Source organism: Balaenoptera borealis, assembly GCF_965194805.1.
Source record: "Balaenoptera borealis genome assembly, chromosome: 6".
Lineage (NCBI taxonomy): Eukaryota > Metazoa > Chordata > Mammalia > Artiodactyla > Balaenopteridae > Balaenoptera > Balaenoptera borealis.
The window spans coordinates 60,376,663-60,401,988 of NC_138863.1; the positions used below are offsets into that span (position 1 = coordinate 60,376,663).

A 25,326-nucleotide genomic window follows, 5' to 3' on the forward strand; every position below is an offset into this window, starting at 1 on the left:
GTTTGAATGATCTGCAAAACACTTCAGCTCTCTGGGGGAGCATGTATTCAAAGGAACCCTTCTGAAGAATCCTGCTGTAAATCAAAGAATCCTTCTGTACTGCAACTAATCACCCCTTAATTTATCTGCTTTGTATGTCTGGATTACAGTATACTGGGTTTTCTTAAAGTAGGCATTCTCCTATGAGGCATTTTATTTGTTTGCTTCATTATAAACATTACTACAGTATGGACATGGGAATGGTGTTAAGAAAGTCCATGGTTATGCGTCACTGATATCCAAGCTAATAAACATGGACCTTGCACGTGAGGTCTATGAGCAGCCGCTGAAATCTAATTTACACAAGTTAGACATTCTGATGAAATTTAAAACAATAAATTAGAAGAAATCTGTGTTAAGTACATCAATTTTTTGACTGTCCTGTAACTTTGAGGGGTATCCTATTTTTAATCATGCATATTTAACTCACTTCCTTATTAGTAGCTCAAGAAGTTAATTGTCTCACCGCATATTTATTGTTTTGGCTACATGTTGGGTTAACATCAAGGAAGAAACTGGTCCTTTAAGTGTGTACACCCTGAAACAAATTTTTACAAAGCAAATATTTTTACAATTTTTATTTTAGGCCTATAGGCAATACTTGCCATTAAGTTTGGTAGTGCCTGGGTTTATTTCATAAGCTGGAATTTAGTCCTGGAATTTACGGAGTGCTCCAAGTCCTTTTAGAAAATAAAAGTTTAATGGAACCTAATCTCTGAATTTGTCAAGACATTAGGGCATATGCGCAGCCTAAAGGATTTACTACCAAGCAGGAAGGCAAAATACTAAGACAAATGTGTTTTTCTTCCTAACAAACAGCAAAGACAAGCTCTGTTACTTTGAGAGCACTTCCCTGGAATCAGTGTTGGACACAGCACAACAAGATCAGGCAAGCTGGCTGCAGGAAGGTTCAGTGAGAATGGACTTCCATTAGCATCTGATAACTAAATCCAGGAGGCCAGCCCTGTTTCCGCAGAGAGCCAGTCTGTACTACACTGTGGCTCCGTCTTGCCTCCGCCCAAACCCAGAATTACATGCAACAAAACTAAATACAGTACATCCTGCCCCAGGCAGGATGCTAAACAAACTCTGATCAGATCCTAACAAAGAGTGTGACCTAAGCATAGACAAGTAGTAAGAGATTACAAACAACCACTCTGGACTTGGCACCTTTCAGGTTTTATTGGCTTGATAAATGGGTTCAGAAAATGTTTCCAAATGACAGCAAGGTCTGAAAATAATGGGGTGAAATGAGAATGAACCAAGGAATCAGACAGACAAAAACAAAGATGGGGAAAGATAAAGCAACGTGACATGCCTATCCTCCAAATTTTACAAACAAATATGCAACGCTTAAAAACATCTTTGTTGTATAGACAGAGGATTAAAAAAAAAAAAAAAAGCACATTTTACTTTGGGGAGAGAACCCGTAAGAGACCATTTTTCAAAAATTTGGCTAAAAATCGCCAGACAACTTTATAGAGACTGATGAAAAGAAGAATAAAGTGATGACCAAGGCCAAGCTCAGCCCCATTCTCTGATCCCATGAAATGGCTGAACAACATTGTTAAACTTGCCATTTCGAATACCAAGTGCATTTCCTGCTTTTTCTGTTCTAGCACTGCCCTCTTGTGGTGAAATGCCAACATTGTAACCAACAGCATTCCACTTGAGGCAACCAACTTTTCTTTCAAAGTAGTAATAAAAAAGCACGGAAGCCCTGCTCTTTGCCAAGCTTCGTACTAAGTGCTTTATATACATTAACTCATTTAAGGCAGGACCTAGTATCTCTAACACGTGCTCTAACTTGCTTACGGTCACTCAGCAATTAAGTGGCTCTGAGGATTTCGAAAGAGGTCTGATTTAAACCATTGTGCATTGCATTAAGTAAATATTAACACTTTAAGCGTCTGTTATAGAAATATAAAAGTTTTAATGAATTAATAAAGCATCCCATTCCCTATTTTGCAGTATGAACTTCTATTTGCTCTGCAACCATCAGAAATTCTTCTTTCATATGACTGGGGAACCGTTATACTTTTTTGGTGTAAAGATTAGTTTAAAACTTTATTTTTAGGATTTAAATAGTTACCATGCCAAAGAGGCTCCTCACTTACAAAATCTGCAGAGAAAAGCAGGACCCTGTCTCTCCGGCCCCTCCCCACACGCACGCACAATTGGGTATTGTCTGAGATAGTGCGGTTTATAAAAACTATTTATTGTTTTTAAGCTTAATATTTGTTTTATAACTTGTTCCAATGCTCACTCCTAACCTGAAATCCACTGAAACATTAAAGAGTAAAAGTCCACCCATAGTATTGATATTATTCGTTCTAGTGGGAATGTAAAATCTCTGGCTTTCAGCCCGTTAAGTTAAATAGGCACCGGAGACAGGCAGGTGCCTGAGCACACGAGTTCAGCTGTGGGCATCTGAAGGCGCGCGGGTCCTGCTTAGGCTTAGGTAAGAAACCGAGGGTGGGGACAGGCCTCGCTGGGAACTGGAGGATATAGCCCCAGTAGAGTCTGTGCTGCCGAGTGGAAATCTACACGAGCACGTGAGCCAGGCTGGGACACTCGGGGATGGTGAGGTGGTCCGTGGGCAGGGCCCCTTGCTGGGCATTCTCAGTTTCAGGGGGTAAGACAACGCACGGCCAGGCAGGAAAATGGCTGGGCAGCTGGGAGAGGGGCCTCTGACAGCCGCTGCACAGGGACACAGGGGCAGGAGTACTTCCCAAGCAGGTTTTGTTTTACGGAGCAATGGGATCAATATAAATTATAGGAAGGCATTTCCAAGGACGGTCTCTAAAAGTTCACCGTAGTAACTGGAATGGACTAATCCACGTACTTCCCAGAGTTCTTAGCACACACATGGTTTCAAGGCCGTAACGCAAGAAACGAAAGCACCGTGGCACCAGCTCCTCGGGGAGGGTCTCGGGCAGGTACGGCCCACGGCCCTCTCCTCATCCGGAGGCTTTTGTCTCTCCCCTCCCGCGGTCCGCGCTCGAGGCCTTGGACTGGGGAGACTCAGGTGAAGAGAAGGCGGGGAAGCAGAGCGTAGGCCTAACTGCGTGAGAGGCAGAGAAGCTGGTCCCAGCCAGCGCGCGGCAGGCTTCTGTACCCCAGGGTGCCGGTCCCGAGCCAGGAGCGCACTCTGGGCGAGGCAGCATCAGCGCGCCAGGTCGTGCCTCCCCGGCTGGCAGACGTGTGTTTCTACACTGACTGGGTGGGCTGACCCCAAACAAAATCAGGAGGCGAGCCATCTCGCTCCCCGCAGCCCCATGGCTTTTCCCCTCCGCCCTCCCCTGCCAGGAAAGGGCCTGAAGATTATATTAACTACTCACCGGCATGTTTCTGTTTTCCTCCTTCTCCCAAATGCGGAATCAAGGGCTTTCTTGGTTATAATGTTGGGCATCGGCGTGATCCCAGGGGATGAAGAAGGCGCCACACACCCCCGTGACCACCATGCGTACGTACCGGCAGCGCCTGGGAGCAAGCGCCCTTTGTACCCCTAGCCTCCTCCCCAGGCAGATGGTCCCTCGTGCGGCGAACCTCAGCGTGGCACGGGCAGCACACTGGATTGGGGAAGGAAGTCACGTGACTTCCAGCTCTATGGGCTACCACTGTGTCCTCCTGAGTGGGCAACTCATTCACCTGTGACCTAAGCAAGATGCAACACAGCTGGGTCGATCTAACAGAGCGGCTCAAACAAAGGCGTGCAAGTAAAATGCTTTGCACGTGATGAGATTTAATACTACTCTGCTCGTAGTGTATGGCCAATGAGAAATAAGTGTGACCCTCCACGGGAGGTCCAAAGAATTCAAGAAGAACCTGCCAAACCAATCATACAGAGAGCAAGAAGTGCGTTTTCTTACTCTGGTGAGCAGAAAAGTATAGAGGAATAATGGGAAGGGAGAAAAAGTAATACATTGAAACAGGCAGGAAAGTAACATGAATTTATGAGGCAAATAAAGTATTTCTGCTCTGTGTATTCTTAAAGTTATATATAGTTATATCTTCCTATCATACAGAAGAAATAGGGTGATTTTTTTCAGAAAAAATTCCAAAAACATCAATAGTACCTAATAAACGTATGCCATAAAAATACTGTACCAGAATCTGTGAAGGGTTTTCTTCCTCATGTGTTTCTTATTTCAATCAGTGGCATCACCACCCACCTCATCACCCAAGTCAGGCTCCTCCTTTTCTCTCAACCCCCTACACATCCCATCAACACCTACCCCCCCCTCTAACCTAGAAACCCTTTGAAGGGATGGGCCGCGCTCATTTCACTGTGCGCGTCCAGGTCTGAAAGGTGGTGCAGGAGGGCCCACAGGCCAGGGGCAGCCCAGCAGAGGGTGAGAAGCGGGCCTTCCCCAGCAGCACGCCTCAGGGGGGCAGACACTTGCAAGGGGGGCTTGGAGGTGAGGCGTGGAGCTCTGAGTTCTGAGCCGGAATCGGAAATGCAGGAGGGTGGCTGCAGGAGCTGCCGGAGCTGCCGGAGCTGCAGGAGCTGCCGGAGCTGCCGGGGGAAAAGCTGCTTCTCTGCACACTCGTCATTCCTAAACTGCTCAGCCCTCACTTTATCCCTTCCCCTTCCCGCCCTCCGGATGGCACCTGTACAACCCTGAGGGTCAAGAACTTGAGCCCTAGAATCACAAAGAACTGGCTCTGACACCTAATGGCTGTGGAACCTGGAAAATGAGACTCATATAATATAGCACTGAATGGGGAAGGCAATGTGGGGGGTAGCCAGTGAAATAAGACTTGTAAAGTGCTTTGCACAAAGCTGCCTCTAGTGGGCGCCCTGTTACCATTAGCCATTCCTGCCCTTATCTCACCGTTCTGGCTCAGCTAAAACCCCATCGGGGAGTCAAAACTCAGAGATAAGTTTGGCAGTTTATCACCACCATCTCCCCTGACTTCTGACTCTCAGATGAGAAGAGGGGCATGCAGGGCAGGGTGAGACTTGAGGAAAGAAATGGAGGGGCAGGCTAGCAAGAAACTGCCCTAACCACTTTTGAAGATTTGACTCTTTGCTGTTACCTCATTTCTTTCCTTAATTCTCTCTTAGTCTCTTTTCACTTTTCTTCTTTTTCTTTTACTGCCCCCTGCCCACCTTTTTTCGTGTGTGAGCGGCAGGAAGAACATGAAATTTGGAGTGTGTCAGACGTGAATTCAATTCTTTTTTTTTTTTCTTGCCTGCATTTTAGAAAACTAAAATGAGTTTATTTTGCTAAGTCAAGCAGTAAAAAGAAGGAAATACTTCTCTTTTATAGCCATGTACCTCTAAAGCCACTGTCCAGGAATTTTCCAGCAGGAACATTTTTGGTCTGCAGAGACCAAAAATATGCAGATAAAGTTAGTCCCAGCAAGGATTCCACAATGTAACCAAACTTTCTTTACATACACAGGGGGAAAACAAACCCACAGATTTAATACAAATTTCAAAAAATGTGGCCTCGTAAAAATGTCATTCAGAGGTCAGTAAGGACTCTGCTTTATCTACTTAGTGGCGGACATTAACAAATCTTCTGGGCAGACAACGGTCAACGTAGTAATTAGCCAGAAAACTGTGACGACTTGCAGTGGGTTCTTTTTCCTATGAAAATATTAATACTGCTGCATGAGGTTTCATATGATGCATGGCGACTTACTAAGTGAAAGAAATTGGAAAAAAACTTGAAATCAGGAAGTACAACAAAATTAGAGAGTTGCTCACATTCCAATAGGTATTTGCTAAGCATCTAGGAGGTATCCAAAATTTTTCTATAAGCCACAGAAATTTATCTTCCTTTACCAAACACAGATTTGTTGTAAAACCCAGTAAGCTTCATTTTGAGATGTCGAGTGAATTCAATTCTTAATTTAGCCACATACATTTGTGTGGCCCCAGGAAAGTTATACCTAAGGTCTCTGAGCCTTGTTTTCAAGGCCCTGTAAAATAGGACATGAATAACTAAAGATGAGGTCAGTTAATATCCACGGAACCCCTAGCACAGTGTGACACATGAAGGCACTTAGCAATGCTGTTGCTGGTCTCTAGGAATTCCAGGTCTTTTCTTGCTTCTCCTCCCATGGCCCATTGCCCAATCACATTTTGCTCCCCATGATAGGGGTATAGGATGGTTAACTTTGTGTGTCAACTTGGCTAAACTATGGTAATCAGTTTTTCAGTCAAACAGTCTATATTTTGCTATAAAAGTGTTTTTTAGATGTGATTAACATTTACAATCAGTAGACTTTAAGTAAAGCAGATTACCTGCCATAATGTGGGTGGGCCTCATCTAATCAGTTGAAGGCCTTAAGAGCACATAGGTCTCCCTTGAGGTTTCCCAAAGAAGGAATTCTGCTTCCACAACGCAACACAGAAATTCTGCCTGAGTTTCCAGCTTTTAGACTCAAGACTGAAGCATCAACTTTCACCTGAATCTCCAGCCTGCCATTTGCCCCAAAGATTTCAAACTTGGCAGTCCCCACAATCACATAAACCAATTCCTTAAAAGAAATATCTGTCTATCTATCTATCTTCCTATCTATCTATCTATCTGTCTTTCTGTCTATCTATCTTCCTATCTATCTATCTTCCTATCTATCTTTCTGTCTGTCTATCTATCTATCCATCTTCCTATCTTTCTATCTTTCTATCTTCCTATCTATCTTCCTATCTATCTATCTTTCTGTCTATCTTTCTATCTTCCTATCTTTCTATCTATCTATCCATCTATCTATCTTCCTATCTATCTTCTTATCTTTCTATCTATCTTTCTGTCTATCTTCCTATCTATCTTTCTATCTTCCTATCTTTCTATCATCTATCTATCTTCCTATCTATCTTCTTATCTATCTATCTGTCTTTCTATCTATCTTCCTATCTATCTTTCTATCTTCCTATCTATCTGTCTGTCTATCTATCTATCTATCCATCTTCCTATCTTTCTATCTATCTTTCTATCTTCCTATCTATCTTCCTATCTATCTTTCTGTCTATCTATCTATCCATCTATCTATCTATCTTCCTATCTTTCTATCTATCTATCTTTCTGTCTATCTATCTATCTATCTCCTGTTGGCACTGCTTTTCTGGCAAACCCTGACTTACATAAGATATTACTCTGATTGGCTAACCCATAGACCTGATGTGGCCACATCACTAGTGGGCAGAGACCAGAGTCCATTACAAGGCTAGAGCAGCTGGAAATGTTTTTTTTTGTTTCTCCCCTTTGAGCAACTTGCCACGACAGAAGATTCAGCCACCTCACTCATTCTCCTTAGCTTCTTCCCTCCGTGTGGCTGGAACCCTGTCTTGCCCATCAGAGCTGGCTAGAAGGCTAGGATCACTGTCTGTCTCAGGCTACTCTTGGGAGGGTTGGAGGATGTAGAGGTCAATGTGTTTTCCTTGTTTCTTAGTGACTCTCCAAATCAATTCAGAAAACTCTGGTTGGACATTATGGTTGGACACTGTGAAGTACACAGAGGAGGCAATAAGCCAGCTTTGGTATAAAACTAATTCCTAACAAAGTAAGAGAAGAGCAAGCCCAGCTCAGGAAAGTTCTCTGCATTGGGGCTGAGGTCAAAACCACAGCTAAAATCTAAAGTTAAAAGTTTACTAAAATTTTTTTAACACCCACAGCTAATAACAAAGTGTTGCTCAGCTATTCTTGGCTGGCACCCCATGGTGAGAGATAACTGGTCCAGGGTAACACTCCAGCAGCCCCTGGCCAAATACTATTCTAATACCATCAAAATCTCATGCCAGCTTTTAACATTTGAGGTGTCAGCATATCACTGCTGATGTTATTTACCATCCCTTAGGAACATCTGTTCTGCTTTTTAAAATTCTTTCCTCATCTCTCTTGCTTATATTTCTTGCCTTCTCACCTTTCTCTTCCTTAATTTGCATCTTCCTTCCCTTTCCTCTCTTTCCTCACCTTCCTCTTTTCGACTTTCCACCCACACCATCATTACTCATTCAGGACCATGGAGAGGAGGAAGGAAAATCATCCTCTTCTAGGCCCTGCCCCCTCTGCACAACCATGGAGGTGGACCGGGTGAAGGTAAGTTATCAGGAGCAGCTCTGAGCAAAGAGGGCCGGAGGGGACCCACCAGGACAGCAGTCTGCAGGTAAAAGGTGTGCAGAGATGCAGGACATGGGGTGATCTGAAAGGATGAGAAGTAGCTGAGAGAGGGAAGTTACATGCTTCATCATGTTTCTTCTGAGTCAAATAGTACAGAGTGTTGGCTGAGAGCATATGTTCAGGTGCCTAAGTCCTTCGGTTTTAATCTTGGTTCCCCTAATTTCTAGATACGTTACTTGGAGCAAGTTAGTTAATCCCTTGAGGCCTTAGTTTCCTCATCTGTAAAATGAAACAGTAATGTGACCTACCTCATAGGGTTATAGTGAGGATTAAAAGGAGTAAACGCCTGTTAAGTGCTTAGAACACTGCCTAGCACATAACAAATATCCAAGAATTGCTAGCTGTCCTCAGTCCCACTGGGAAACGGAGGCAGCCTACAAGAATCAAAACCCATCTCCCCCGTTGGGCCGCTCTGAAATCCAAGAGGAAACTGGCCCTGTGAGAGAGGGGAGAGGGACAGTACCATTGAGGCTAGCGGGCACAGATTCCAGGCAGTTTCTCATGGAACTTTTGATGCACTGGTGCATAGAAAAGGTACATTATTGGTTAAGTAGAACTTGGGCATTGGCCTGAGACCCTAAACCTCCATAACAACGGGTGGAACACAGGCACCTATACTCCAAACCCCAAATGTCCACTTACCAACCATCCACTTGTTAGATGGTAACTGCCCACAACTCCAACACACACACAAGTTTCTACAAAATTTAAACCTCAAGTTGAGTACGTCATGAATGTTTCTCACATTCGAAGTGTGCCACATCTGGAGAAGGCTCAGAAGCACTGTCTTAAACATGGTACTTGGCTGGAGATTATTTGTCCCTTTAACTGATTCTTTGATGTTTCTTGATATTTCTTTCTGATTTTGTAGTTAGCCAATCCTTTTCCTTCAGTTTATATCTGAATCCTGAATATGTGAATATAAACTTGGAACGTTCTCATATGAAGCTTGACGGTAGCCCCTAGAGGGGTGTCCTTTTGCGATGAGAGGGTCTTGGCTCTCAATAGGAAGGTTCTGTACATTTAGGCCACATGGAATAATGACGGAGCAAAAGTCACTGCAGATGGGAAAGGAGACTCTGGGTCCAATTTTAAATTCACAAATATTATGGGGTGGACGGCAAGTAGAATATGAGTTTTATCTACTAGGATGCCAAGCTCCTCAGAGGTGACTAATTAAGATAAAGGAAGCCAGTGCTGCACTTCAGAAAAAAAAGTATTATTGGCCCTCCCACATTTGACAAGTTGCGGTAGAGAAAAAGTGAGGGATATGTGGGGGACTGCATCGACCACGTTTCCCTTGCATTGCTGGAGCCCTTAAAAGGCTGACAAGGGGATCACTTCTAGGATGGAGAAAAGTCAGGAAACCAGATGGAAGAGGATCTAAGGACAAACCCCGGAAGACTTGCTTCTCCTTCCCCTTTGCTCACATTTCACCTTATGTAACTGAAGTTTCTCCCTGCAATGGACTTGTTTGCATTTTCCAAATAGAGAGCAAGCTCCTGGAGAACAGCCCATGTGCTCCTGCATTTCATGTTCCCACACCTGGCGCCATACTCAAATCATGGAAGACATTCACTATATATGTTTCTTGAGGAACTTAATAAAGGAATTCAACACATACTTGCTGAACTCCTTACTGTGGGAAAGAGGAAGTGGCTTGGAAAATGTAATTTTGATGGCATACAAGACAGAGGGATAATGTATCGTTTAAAAGTAATAACTCTTACTTTAAGACAAAAAAAGAATAAGGCATCTTACCTGGTGACTGCTGGTCTCAGAAACTTTAACATCCAAAGACCCTGCCAGGACAGCATACCAGTTGGTTCCAATATCACCCTGGCGAAATACTGGAAAAGAAACAGCCATGTAAGTAGACCAAATATAAGTTGGTTTTACCACGTAACCTGATAGTTTCTCACTGGTTATTGTGAGCCTAACTTGGACCTAGATGAGCTTACCAACCTTCCTCTATCTGTTCCCACCAGAACATGCCATAATTTTCTTTCCCTCTTCTATCAACAAAGCTATATCCTATTTATTCAACGTTCCATGAAGTAGAACTCTATTAAACAGAACTCTTTCATATTTACAGAGCAGCAATAAGGGATGATAAGCCTAAATGCTTATTTGATCCTTTGAATGTAAGAAGAACTGACTGGTATTCTCTGTAATTTATCTTAAATATACTTCACTGTATTGTGATTCTTGGAAAATTATTACTCTAGATGGGGTACATGTTAATAAGACTATGGGACTCAACAAAACTAGCTCACCACCCCCATTTCCCAAATCTATTTATATTAAAAGCAACATGCTTTCTAGAATAGAATGTCTCCTTTTAAGCTAACCAATGGCTAAGAAAAATAAAATCTATTTAAAAATTTTTAACTACTGTACTTGCATTGTCCATTTTCTTGTTTATTTTATAAATTCACTGCTTTTAGGCATTATGAGTTAACTACTCTTTGGAAATGATTCTCATCAGAAATTTCTGAACTTAATTTTGCTTTACTTTTGTCATCTCAGAGAGAAAACATTTAGTTATTTAAAGAGAACCTTAGTTCTCCTATCCATGTTAAGACCAGTAGTTTGGAAAGTCATTCTGAAACACTGGTTCAAAAATCTCATACAAACCCAACTACCCTTTTAAATATCCTAGCTAAATAACTAGATGGAATGATCTGATATTTTAAAATTCTTTTCACAGAGTCAGAAGTCAAGTGGCTCAATGAAAAATCACATGACAACTCAGTGGGACAGTTAAGTTCTGGCAAGGCTAGTGCTCACTGCATAAGAGGAAGCTTCTGGGAGCCATAATTAATGATGACAAGCTGTTCTAAACTCTCTGACTGAGACATGCTGTGGAAAGGCAAGAACAACAATAGCATCCTACCAAGTGCAATGATAAGCTTAAGATGGGGGATTGCTGAGTTTATAGCTGGCCTCTCGAGTAACTCTGCTATCCCTAGCCTTTGTAAGGGACTTATTTTAGAGTTAGGGCTTTACCTTTCATGAACTTCTTGGCCCCCAAAGACATTATCATTTGCCAATCAAATTCACATTACACATCATAGAAGATTCATTTTGAAAATGGCCTTAAGAAATAGAAAACAGAGTCTCATCTCTAAAAGAATGAAGTTCCCGCTATCAGTAAGAATAAAAATATTGGTTTGAAAACAATATGTATGGATGATTTTTTTAATAGAAGTATGACTATGTTTTTGCATGTGTGCATGTGGGAAAACATCTTGAAGAACACACACAAAATGTGAATATCAATCTCTGGATTTGGGGATTGCAGGTGATTTTTATTTTGTCTTCTAAATTTTCCACAATGATGTTGTGACAGATCCTGATAGGTTCCCACTCAGAATCATGCCCTCCTTTCCTCCTATTTAACTGAACATGGATTTTATACAAGTTCCCACCCTACTCTAAAGGGCCAAATTCTAAGAACATATTTCTTCCTTAGCTCTACTGGGGTAACCATGATTGGTCTAAATCAGCCATGGTGATTCCATGATCTCTGCCACTGATTGGTTTAAAGATGGGCACATGATGCAATTCTGGCCAATGAAACAATACAGGAAGTCTGCTGGGGGATTCTGAAAAAGAGACAAGAAATAGTCCTTCAGCAGGAATGTTTTGTATCAGCACACGATGCCTCCAACTGCCGTAGTTAGTTGTATTAGAACCATTTGGGAGAAATCTGAGTACAAATGCCAACACCTGAGGATGCATAGCAAAAACAAATAAACCAACAAAAAAGATGGGAGGAACCTGAGACCTTAATAATGTCATTGAGCCACTAAATCAACCAACCCTGAAGCCATCCTACCTCAGGACTGCTTATACATGAGTAATTGATTTTCCCTCCTTGTATGAGTTATTATTCAAGCCAGCTGGATGGGAGTTTTCTGTTACTGCAGTATAAAGTATCCCAACAGATGGAATGGCACTACTTTTTTAATGAGAAAATACTTGCTTTTTTTTTTTAATGCAGCTGTCACCCTATCATTTTACTTACCCTACCCCTCTGGTCACATCTGGAATAGACATTATCACTGAGGTTAATTCGAAACATTACTATTGTAAAATCAGCTATGCTTTAACTTTTTAAATTACTATTATCATTAGTTAAGAGACCTTTTATCTTATTTAATATCCTGCTGGCTCCCATATTTCTTGGGTTACAGAAAATAATTATATATTAGAATTTCTAAGGATACTGCTGAATGTATAAATCAGTACATCCTTCCAGCTTCATCTGGAAAGTAGGCTGCCCTGGAAGAACCATTTACATGCTGTGGATGAAGGAGTTAAGGAAATGCCTATATGGAACTGAATAAATAAAGGAGAGGGAAATGTCAACCTCATATCTTTGACTGAAGCTCAAATATTTGGCACATAGATACCCCATATGCTATCCATCCCCACAGGGTAACCAGAAATGAGCACAAACTTATACATGAAAACACACCACTGGAGTTGCATTTCTTACATGTTATTCCTTTTTCCAGATTCTCATAATAACCACATAAACAAATCTGATGAAGGAGATTTGGGTGAAATTTCTCAAAAGCTTTAACTTCTTTCAGCCGTGTGAAGATTATATCCACATCTTCACTGGATCGTTCTAATGGTCTATAAAGGGGAGAAAAGGCACAAGGCTATATCAGAAAGAACTTACTTGAGTCAACATGCATTATTCTAACTATATTCAAATTTTTGCAAATATACCAATTGCAAGTATTTTACTGCAAATATTTATCCCCCTATAACCATTATAAATATTTCCAGGCCTTTGTCAGCTGTTCACCTTAAATCACAAATACTGCAGATGGTGTGATATTGTGATTTATAATAAAAAATATAAAATAGTAAGAAATAAGAAATTGTTCACTGTTCCTTGCACAGAGCTCCTAAAACTCTTGTAATATCTTATATGAGAGCCACAGGAGCCTCTTGAGTTATAATATTTGGCCTCTTGTCCTCAGTTCCTGAAACGCTTAAGAGCCATAAAAGTGAAATGGGTGTCAAGCCCCTTTCCACCACAACCAAGTTTCTGTTAATGAGGGGACTTCTGGAAAACTCCTAGGTAACCTAAGGATGGAGACTGGCTACCTGGAGAACCACTCATGTGATTAGAGGGTTGGAACTTTCAGCCGCACCCCTTGACGTGGGGGTGAAGGGGCTGGAAATTGAGTTCAGTCACCAATGGACAATCAATTTCATCAAGCATGCCTAGGTAATGAAGACTCCATAAAAATCCCTGAACAACGGGGTTCAGAGAGCTTCTGGCTTGGTGAACACTTGGAAATGTGGGGAGCGTGGCACTGGGAGGGGGCATGGAAGCTCCATGCCCCTTCCCATACTTTGCCTGTACACCTCTTCCATCTGGCTGTTCCCAAGCTATACCCTTTCATAGTAAATCTAGCAAGTAATTGTTTTCCTGAGTTCCGTGAACTGCTCTAGCAAATTCATCGAACTCAAAGAGGGGTTTGTGGAAACCTCCAATTTATAGCCAGTCAGTCAGAAGCACAGATAACAACTTGGACTTGCAGCTGACATCTGAAGTTGCATGTGTGTGTGGGCGGGGAGCAGTTTTGTGGGACCGAGCCCTTAACCTGTGGGATCTGATGTCATCTCCAGGTAGACAGTGTCAGAATTGAGTTGAATTGTAGAACAGCCACCTGGTGTCACAGAATTGTGTAATGTGTGGAAAACCCACACACCTGGTATCAGAAGTGTAGGGAGTATGGTAGTAGCATGAGGGTAAAGGAAACACAGGAGGAGGAGTTTTCCTTTACAGATGGCTATACTTACTCAAAATTGAGGTCCCAAATGCCTGCTGGGGCCTATTAGGTAAAGTAAATGATTGTACAAAGAGCCAAATATAAGGAAAAAAATCTCTCCTATAAAAAAACAGTGGTAAAAGCAAAGACAAATTGCAAACTGCAGAGGTGGGACTGTCTACAGGGAGGAGGCCTTATTGGCTATTTTTCTTATCACTGGTTTTCTGTGGAAACACGGGGCCAGACGTCACGTATTTCAGTTGTTCAGGGAAAGATATCTAGAAGTTTGTTCACATTTCTTAAACATTGTGTGGGCCACACACAAAACATCTATGGACTAGATCCAACTTGTTGACCATCGTTTTGTATTCTCTGGATTAAGACGAACCGGAGAACTAAACAAAAATGGGATAGTTTTACAGATTATATAAACTATTTTCTTTCTTTTCTTGGAGCCGTTTTCCAGGTCTATTTGTTCTTTGATAGATATGTCACGTTATACAGAAAATATTCACCTCCTAAGTGCCCCAGAACATTCTGGGATCAGAGGAAATGAGGAGGGCCAGGATGTGACTGATACAGGTAATTCTCACCAGATTCCCAAGTGTTCCCTGACATTTACCAGCTTCCTTTGTAGTTATGTTGGAGCCATGTTCTGGCCAGTGGACCGTGGAAAAATCTAGCACGCATCACTTCTGAGGTGAAACTGTTAAGAGCCAGGGGTGTCTCCCATCTCTCTCTTCCTCAGCCACAACTCTGCAGTGTGTGATGGGTTATTGTGTCCCTCCCCCAAAATATGCTAAAGCCCTAATACCCGGTACCCATGAGTGTGACCTTATTTGGAAATAGGGTCTTCGCAGATGTAATCAAATTAGGATGAAGTCACACTGGATTAGAGTGGGCCATAATCCAAGGACTGGTGTCCTTACAAAAAGGAGGAAATTTGGAAACAGACACAGGGAAGATGGCCAGGTGAAGGCAGAGGCAGAGGCAGGAGTGACGCATCTCTAAGCCAAGAAACACCAAGGATTGATGGCAGCCACCAGAAGCTGGAAGGAGACAAGGACAGATACTCCTGAGAGCCTTCAGGGGGACTTGGCCCTGACGACACCTTGATTTTGGACTTCTAGCCTCCAGAATCATAAGAGAACACATTTCTGTTGTTTTATCCCACCTAGTTTGTGGTCTCTTGTTTCAGTAGCCCTAGGAAACTGATGAGAAGGCAGGTGCTTCAGATGCTACAGCCGCAAGGTGGAGACTTTGTCTAAGTGACAAATAAACCGCCACTGTGTGAAGCCCCAAGATTTTGGTTGGGGGAGGGGGAGTGTTGTTAATACAGCATCACCTAGACTAACATAGAGGTCAGGACTACATGTGCCAGAGTCCAAGGAACTTGGGACATTATCAGAGGAAGACAGATCCCACCATGAGAGATGCACATTTTTGGAGGACATGAGCAGGTGACCTGTCACTCAGGGGAAGACCTAAGACAGCTTTCATGAGTTTAATTGAGAGGCTCTTCCCCCACCCCCATCACACTTTCAGGCCCAAGATAACTAGATTCGAAGAACCTGCTTACAACCTCGGCGAGCCTCCCAATTAACCTCTACTCAAAGGGCCTGAGTTCTGCTTCCCAGGGAAGAGGGAGGAAAATCCTGATGCATTAGTGCCAGTTTATGAGATGACCAAGTGTCCGGAAGAGCTGAGAGCTTTGCAGGCTTACCAGGGAAGGTACAGCACACTGGGCACAGGGCCTCTTTCCACCTCTTGTCCCTTTGGAAGGGCCTTATCAACTCCCTACCAGAAGCCATGTTCTCAAAAGTCAAGGGGCTCTGAAACAGGTGCTAGAATTTCAGCAGTTAATAAAGGGGTGCAGACAACTTTCAATGAGAGTCTTTGAGGGTCCATTGGGAAAGCATTTCCCAAGCAGTGAAGGTGCAGTGGCTGGCAGAGCTACCCTCGAAAGCTCTAGCCAGCGGAGCGCACTTCATGGGAAGCAGTGTTGGCACAAGCAGGGGTAACACCCAGCCACAGCAAGCAGCCGTGTGAACCCCACGGAGCTCCGCTACAGAAGCGCTGGCACTAGCCTGCAGGCCCAAAGCAATGGCAACATTTAAGTCAACCAGAGGGGGGATCACAAGGACCAGATGAGCTGGAAATTGGCTGAACATTGATATGGTGGATTCTACTTAGTTACACAGGAAAAGAGATAGAGATTAGAATCCATCTTCCATCAGGAAGGAAAGCAGCATCTCATCTTGTTTATTCTCCCCAGAGCATGTTCCATATTAGGAAGGCAGACCAGGGCGGCCTAAAAACATTTTTGGCCCAACACTCTCCAGAAGAAACTGAAAGCAGCAGAAAAAAAAAAAAAAACACTTCCATACAGACCAAAACAAGCACAAAAGAACTTCATGATTCACAACCAGATTGTGTGAGGCCAAGTGACAAAAGACACTTGGAAAGACACAGTTAATTTGAGATAACCAGGACAAGCATGAAACCTCTTTTCCTGAGATTTTCTGTGGGCACCCCAAAATTAGGTCCTAATAATTGTCTCCCCCACTGTTTAAACATTTAGGCCACAGAAACTATGAAAAGCAATGTTTTCTCTGTCATTCATGGAGTGGGGAAAATTCCATTCAGCTATTAATGGACATCTTTACCAACCCACCTCTGTAACCTACCACAGGTGATAATCCTTCTGTTGCCCCACTTCTCTTGTGAATCTATGATTTCCTAATGCCACATACATTCTCCTCTCTGCAGAGGTCATGCCTGGTACTTCCTTCATAGATCCCATGGTACTCAGTAGAGGGCCAAGCACACAAGAAGTCCTTGGATGCGACGTTCTACAGCGACCTCAAACTGGACTCACCTTCTCTCCGACATCTGCCACTGCACCTGCACTCCTCATTGCCATGCATGGAGCAGGTTCGTCCTCTCTCACCATGTCCAGGTAATTCTACCAACTCAGTGTCTCTCAAATCCATCGCCACTTCTTAACCCCTCCTGCCATGGCCTCATTTGAGTGTGAATGAAGGGCACGTGAAACATGTACTGGGCTAGCAAGCTGAACGGCATGGCAGTCCTTGCCTAGGAAGCTGGAGAACTTGGGTTCCATCTAATAGTCAGCAGAAGTATCTGAAGCAGGGCAGTGGCATGATTGGATGTACATTTTGGAAAGATCACCTTGACTGCAAGTAAAGGCAGGTGGGAGAGAGTAAAGACCAACAGCTAAGAGACCAGTCAGGAAGCTCTTGCAGTATTTCAAAATGATGATGCAGGTTTCTCTAATTATAGCTCACTCTAGGCTCCTTTCCTTAATAACTGCGTACATCTGGCCCCCTAAGTAAAAGTTCCAAGTTCAGAGAAGTTATTTTCCTTAGCCAGCCCTCTGACACCCAGGGCCCATGTTTTAAATCACTTTTTCTAAAAACTTCACATTTAAAACATGTTCAAACAGCAGGAGAAAGATTCATTTACAAAAGAAGACACTGTGGTAGGCAGGATCCTAGGGTAACCCCAATGACCCACATCCTTATATAATCCCCTTAAGGGTAGGCAGAAGCTCTAATTTACTTTTAGTCAATAGAATATGGCAAAAGTGTAGAGATATCACTCCCATGATATGTTACAATATAAAGCAAAGTTAAAGAGATTTTGCAGATATAATTAAGGTCCCTAACCAATTGACTTTAAGTTAATCACAAGGAAGATTTTTCCCAAGTGGGCCTGACCTAATCAAGCAAGTCCTTTAAAAGAGGGTAGAAGAAGTGGGAGATTCTTTTTTTCTTTCAATTTTTAAAAAAATTATTTATTTATTTTTGGTTGCATTGGGTCTTCGCTGCTGCACGCAGGCTTCCTCTAGTTGCATTGAGTAGGGGCTACTGTTCATTGTGGTGCACGGTCTTCTCATCGTGGTGGCTTCTCTTGTTGTGGAGCACAGGCTCTAGGCACGCAGGCTTCAGTAGTTGTGGCACATGGGCTTAGTTGCTCTGCGGCATGTGGGATCTTCCCAGACCAGGGAATTGAACCCATGTCCCCTGCATTGGCAGGCGGATTCTTAACCACTGCGCCACCAAGGAAGTCCCAAAGTAGGAGATTCTTTTGCTGGCCTTGAAGAAGGAAGCTGCCATGTAGCAAAAGGGCTACGTGGCAAGGAATATATGAGGCCCCTGGCTGACAGCCAGCAAGAAAACAGGGACCTCAGTCCTACAACTGCAAGGAACTGAATTCTACCAACAACGAAGTGAGCTCAAAAGAGGTCCCCAAGTCCAGATAGGGACACAGCCCAGTCAGCACCTTGATTTCAGCAGAGAATGCAGACAAGCATGCTTAGGCTCCTGCCCTATGGAATTGATGAGGTAATAAAGGTGTGATGTTCTGGGCCACTAGGTTTTGGTGATTTGTTACACAGCAGTAGAAAACTAATACAGACACAAAGTCTTTTCTCACCCTGACTCAGTTCCTTATGACCAGCTTAGTGTTCACGTCCTTCACAGAGCTTTTCCTTACAACGTTCTCATCCTTCTCTGAAGTCCAACTGATATCATTTCTTTTTGGAATCTTATCACATTATTTTACTCTTTCACATGTCATGCATGCAACTTCTGTCTTCTTGGAGATACCATCATTCTTCTATCCATTCGTTTGGTGAATACTATTTGGATCTTATTTTTTATTAACTACTGAATCACTGTTTTCCTGCTTTGTTTTGTTTTTTTCTTCTCATGGTTCTTTAGCTCTTCAGGATGAATTTTACTGTCCGTCGTTGAAAACTGTCTATATCAGACAGCAAGGTCAGACAGAGGTTAACCCATCTAAGTTAAAAAGGCACAAACTAAAAACATTGTCGATAAAATAAAATCCTTTTAAGTACTATATAAATTGTAATGGTAAATATGCCTATTAGCATTACAAAAAAGATAATTTTATTAGAATGTGTTTAAGATTTTGAAAGGAGTGGTTTTAACAACTTATTTATAACTTTTTATCACATCTACCTTTCAAATTAATGGCACTCAAATAAACAAGACTTAACTTTGCAATATGAATTATCAAAATCTATGGAATTTTAAATGACTCTCCACCAAACACATCCTTTCGTGAATACACATTCATTTTATTTATCCATTCAATAAACTGTATTGATTTCCTACCTTACATTAGATACCTTTCGCTGGAAGAACAGAGGTGAGCAACACGCCAACCCTACCCACCAGGAGCTCACAATCCAGTGGGGAAGGGAGCCACATAACCAAAATTAGAATACTGTATGGTAAGTACTGTAACATGGGTACCCACAATGTTCTGGGCTGCACCTTGTTTTACTACAAAGAAGGCAAACATGGAAACTACCAAAGTCAGGTGTACAAGGGATAGCAAAGGTTCTGGATTCCAGGTGCTGCCACGTGTATTATGCAATGCGAAAATTTAATGTGCTCTTAAATCTTAATTCAGTCAACTCGGGATTATCTAGGGACTAATTAACCAGTTTCTGGATTAGTCAGAGCACAAAATAATAACACATAGGCATCTGTGGGGAAAAAAGTACAATAACCATAAAATCAGCAAAACAACTCCTCTTAGATGACTTCTCTTGTTTGACTATATGATAATCAATACGCAAATCCTCTGCCGTGAGGTGGGCCCCGCCCTCACCAATCTGCTGAGTAAGCCCCCCCTCCTCCCCTCACCTCCCACAGAATCTCTGGGGGATCTTTCAGGACAGTGGATCCCAACACCCAGCAGTCAGACCTGGGGGAGGCGTGCAGGAAGTAGATGAAGAGGGAAAGGAAAGGAGGGAAGGGAGGCAAAGTGCTCTCTGACCAGCTGCCTTCCCATAGTCGTGAACAGAAGGCTCATCCAAGAAATGGACAATTACGGGCTGTAACTGTACCGTCATCTTGTGGGAATGTACATAATGCTTAATTTCCTCAACTACTTCACTTGTATTTTTTTCTAAATTTCCAGATGTCTTCTGAAGATCAGTAAATGTATTTCAGAACACTGGGTGTAATGCTAAATAAATACATTTGCATTAAAATGACTTTGCGGTTTGTTTCACCTCCTTGTGCTTTAACAGTAACTTAGGGTTATAAAGACCTAGTCCCCACTCCTAATGAACTGTTAAGTCCGAGAAAATACATGGGAGCTTTATAAATTATAAAGTGCTACAGAAGCTATTCTTATTATGAGTACCATCAGCTTCATCATCGTCGTTAGCCACAAAGACCTTTTAAAAGAAGTATCTGATGAAAGCAATGAATAAAGTGCTTAAAAACATATATTAGAACTCTCTTGTATTTTTGGAAGGGTTTATAGATAGGTGTGCATGTATATATTTCTCTCTCTATTATAACAACAGTAAGATCTCAAACAATACATACTTGATAATCTCGTCCTTTTCATAACACTATTAACTTTTTTAAAGGCTTTGAAATGTTCATCACACAGCCCTGTTAAATGAAGCAGGTATTCTGAACCCTATTTTTCCAGCAAAAACATTTTACACAGAGGCTAGGTAAGTATTAGTGTGCTAAAATCATGTGTGTATAATGCCAATGATGACATGGATATATCAAAAGTCTTTGAAACTCAAGATGTTTACCACTTATCGTGTTATTTTAATTATATGATTATTAACCACTTAGAATACTGAAATGTTGACTCTTTACTAATTACAAATTTTCCCAACAACGTCAACAAAATTCAGAAAGAAGGTGTTGAAAATGCATTCATTCAATCTGCATGTCTGTATGAGAGAAGAAAGCACTCGGGTGATACAAAGAGCATGGTTCCTGCACTGAGGAAGTTCAAACTGAGTTAGGGAGAATTGTACACATACAGCAATTATCAAGGTGAAATGTAGTAAGAAGTGCAATTAAAATAGGAAAGAAGGAAATATGAATTCAGAAGAAAAACAGATATCGCTGATGGATGCAAGTTCTACAAAGACTTCATGAAGGCACTACTGTAAATTCTTCCTAAAATCAGTTCTTTCTTGTTTCTCTTTTTACGTCTATAGTACCACCATTGTTGCGTCATTTATTCCTAAAAAATGTGGTGTGTCAGTAGGGCTCCTCTCCCTAGAGACCTGTTCTATTGACTTTTCTCCCTATGAGTTTCTTACCCACCAACCTCCTAACACACACACACACAGATACACACATGCATATCCATATGTACAGAGATGTATACACACAGATGCATACACACGTATGTACAAACACATATACAAACACACACATACACACGCATAAAGATTCTTTGTTGACCAAACTGTAGTCAGACTCCTGAACCTTTTCCTAGACCCATCTGTGTACTTCTTTGTAAAATGCAGTTTTAGCAAGAACCTTGCTAAAAAGTCAGTTTAACCAGAACCTCCCCCGCTCCCGATATCTGACCACCCTCCATATCCGATTGGGTTTCTCATCCTCCACCATCCCCCAGACGATATCGGATCACCCTTGTCTTCAGCAAGAATCCCGTCGGGCCAATTTAGCCAGAATCCTCCTTACCCTTGATGTTTCCTCTCAGTAATTTTCCAGCCACTGATTTCCTCCCACCCCCACACCTTGCTCCTTGTTTGTAAATTGCCACTTGCCCATGCTGTGTTCGGAGTTGAGCCCAATCTCTCTCCCCTCCTGTAAACTCCTATGGCGGTGGTCCCTATGCCTGACTCAATGGCCCTGAATAAAGTCTGCTTACTACGTTTAACAAGTCTGAGTGTCTTTTTTTTTTTTTAATATAAATTTATTTATTTATTTTTGGCTGCGTTGGGTCTCTGTTGCTGCTCGGGGTCTTGCTCTAGTTGCAGCGAGCGGGGGTTACTGTTCGTTGCGGTGCGTGGGCTTCTCATTGCAGTGGTTTCTCTTGTTGCAGAGCACGGGCTCTAGGCATGCAGGATTCAGTAGCTGCAGCACACAGGCTCAGTAGTTGTGGTGGCACGCGGGCTCCGTAGTTGTGGCTCGTGGGCTCTAGAGTGCAGGCTCAGTAGTTGTGGCGCACGGGCTTAGTTGCTCCGCGGCATGTGGGATCTTCCTGGACCAGGGCTCGAACCCGTGTCCCCTGCACTGGAAGGCGGATTCCCAACCACAGCATCAGCGTCTTTTCCTTTAACATCACACACACACCCAGCCACCCCCACACGCACAGGAGCGCACCCCTCAACTCAACCAACTGCCAAAATTCTATCTCGTCTATTGATTCTGCCCATGTTCAGGGTGACTCTCAGAAAAAAATCCCCTTGATGGACCCCAGGTGCAACTGCAGCTTTGTATCCTCACAGCTGAGACTGTCACAAGGCACACCATGACCTCTGTGACCCTTGCAAAATATGGCCTGCATGTCAGCCACCAGGGAGCAGAACGTGTTAAGTCTGCACATTCCTGGCCTGATGTCTCCCTATTTAGAAATCATGCCCACTTGCTTTTATGTCTCTATAAAAGAGTGAAGAGAAAACGGCCCCCCAGGGTCCCAAATGAGATAAGAGAGTTGTGACTGGAGGTCACCAGGGGCCACCATTTTGGTCCTGAGCAGAGCAACAGGAGGAGTCAGAATACTTCCACCTCTCTTTTGCAGGTGACCAGTGTGTCATCTGTCCTACCAAGAGAGCTATGCCAGCTCTGGGGCCCAGGGCTCTTTGGACCGTTGAAAAAGCCTGTCTTCAGGCCGAGGTCAGGACCAGCCTTGCTAATATCTAAATAAGGCTGATCCTGGGGCTTCCCTGGTGGCGCAGTGGTTAAGAATCTGCCTGCCAATGCAGGAGACACGGGTTCGAGCCCTGGTCCGGCAAGATCCCACATGCCGTGGAGCAACTAAGCCCGTGCACCACAACTACTGAGCCTGAGCTCTAGAGCCTGCGAGCCACAACTACTGAGCCTGTGCATCACAACTGCTGAAGCCTGCGTGCCTGGAGCCTGTGCTCCGCAACAAAAGAAGCCACCGCAACGAGACGCCCACGCACCACAATGAAGAGTAGCCCCCGCTCGCTGCAACTAGAGAAAGCACGCGTGCAGCAATGAAGACCCAGTGCAGCCAAAAATAAATAAATGAAATTTATAAAAAAAAAAAAAAAAAAGGCTGATCCTGCATTTATTAGTGAAAAGAGAGAGGGAAACCTTTTGACCAGACTCAGGGTGCTGTAATTTGTCTTATTACAAATACAAAATCAAAGTACGGCCTTGCCCAGTTTTAGCAGACCCTTTTCAAAAATCTTCTCTGATTGTACATGAGTGTCTAAACTCAGCACAGTATCATCAGGCTGGGCACACATCTCTCCACCACACACTGTAGTCAGAGGTCCCCAAAGCCCAGCCACACTGGATGCTTACTGGACCCCAAGCAGCACATAAAGAGCACTATCATAATTTTCCCTAGGTAATACACTTGCCCTATTAGCATTAAGTTAAAAATAATTTCTTTTGGCTCCTTAAACTTTTAGAATGGCTTCTGGGATGACTCAGATAACTGATGCTTCTTGAAAAATGTTTTGCTGATAAATTTGAAATGATGGCTTTTTTTCCCCATGTAATTTTCACCATAGCATGCAGATGCTCTCGAAAATCATTCCACACTACTTAGTGCTACATTCAAATTTGAGATAACTCTGTTCAAAAAATTGCCATTGCTACAACTAAACATTTGAAAGGCCCTAAGACCCTTAGGTTGTGAGGATTAGAGAACAGGAAATGGGAATCTCTTGAGTCAGATCTTTCTGATAACCATTTCTTAGCACTCTCTATTCCTGGGCAACAAGAAGGAGACACTTGAAGGTGAAACAAAGTGAGGAAAAGGAAGGCTGAGGATGGGGGAGAGGAGGGGAGGACATTATTCTCAATCTTTTACCCATTCCAACCCATGAGCAGCAGCAGAGGGCCGTGCATTTTGAGCAGGGAGTTTGAAAATGCCTTCACCTCCTTGGATCAGTTGGTTGAAAATCTCTGGCTCTAAAAGGGAAGCGGGCATGCTACGATGATGGTGGATAATCTGGTCCCCATGCCTCACCCCAGTCACCTATTTCCTTTGGAACCTCCTCATCTATTCTCTTCTTACTCGCTCTTATCCAGACACACAGGTGTCTCTGCTGTCCCTTGAAGGCCTCTGCCCCACCTGAGAGCTTTGCAATAGCTATTCCTCCTGCCAGGGATGCTCTTTCCCAGATATCTGCAAGACTCCCTCCCTCACCTACTGCAAGTTTGAGCACAAATTCTCTTCTCGGCGAAGCTGATCCTGACACCTATTTAAAATCCCAGTCCTCTCAGCAGCACCCAACCTATTTTTATCCAGAATTCTTTTTTTCCATAGCACTTAATACTTCCTAACATCATATTTATAATAACACATAAGTTATTTATTTTGTTGATTGCCTCCACTAGAATGTAAGCTCCATGAAGGCAGGGACTTTCTGTCTGTTTGGATTCTGCTATATTTCCAGTACCCTGAACAGTGCCTGGCATATAGCAGATGCCCAATGAACACTGTTGAAAGAATAAATATACTTTTGTGCCTTTTGTATTTGTACACGTGAATGTATTATTATTATTAAAGGTGAATAACATTTCAAGGAAAATTATATTACTTTTTGCTTAAGAAGCTATCTGTCTATAAACTTTTTGCTCTTCGTGACCACACTTACCAAATTAGAGTAATAATAAATCCTCAGATTTCCAGTGTTCTCAGTGAAAGAATGCACTAAGAATCATTTCATTTTTAACAGCAGCTTAATTATTCACCAAGATTTCTTGTAGGATCCACTTACATTTTTTTCATGTGAGCCCATGATAATTTTCATGACTAATTTAGTAAACCTAAATATGGAAAAATGTGACATTACTCAGCCTTTTCTGAAGGTAAAAACCATATGGGAAATGGAAATAATGTAGTTCTAAAGCTGTATCCCAGAAACAAAGACGACCAGTAAAATTTTTGAAGATATGCACTCAAATAAATCCATTAAACTAGGCACAAATTGAAAGTGGTTCTAAACTAGAATATATAATATAGGACCAAAAACTACAAGGGAGTTTATCATTCCTGTGTGGAGATAATTAGGCTGTTCTTGTGGCAACTAATCTGTCCTGCCCCACAATACTTGTAATGGATATAAGTATATTTAAAGTGGAGAAGGTAGGCCTAAACTTTACCTTATTTGATAAATAACAGATAGGAGTAGAAAATTTGGTATGTAGACACACTGGGTGAAGACACGTCTCTAGATTAATGATGAGTTATGGAAGCTTGAGTGTTCAAGCCTCATAAAGAACTAGAACTCAGGCAGTAGGACTAAATAACAAGAATTCCAGCACTTCCAGCAAGGAACCCAAGAGAGGACAGAAAAAAGAACTTAA

General features: G+C 42.6%; 1 protein-coding gene across 3 annotated transcripts in view; it reads right to left on the bottom strand.

Moving 5' to 3' along the window:
* The window catches only part of RAPGEF4 (Rap guanine nucleotide exchange factor 4), a 308,486-nt gene that overhangs the window by 239,208 nt on the left and 43,952 nt on the right, over positions 1-25,326 (bottom strand). For all 3 annotated transcript variants that reach the window (XM_082395391.1, XM_082395390.1, XM_082395389.1), the window contains 2 exons: positions 12,679-12,821; positions 9,936-10,024 (listed from right to left, as the gene is read on the bottom strand). Coding sequence is in view for 2 of the 3 variants with exons in the window: in XM_082395390.1 (XP_082251516.1) it covers positions 9,936-10,024; positions 12,679-12,821 (232 nt within the window). In the remaining variant the exon portion in view is untranslated. The remainder of the gene's footprint in view (positions 1-9,935; positions 10,025-12,678; positions 12,822-25,326) is intronic.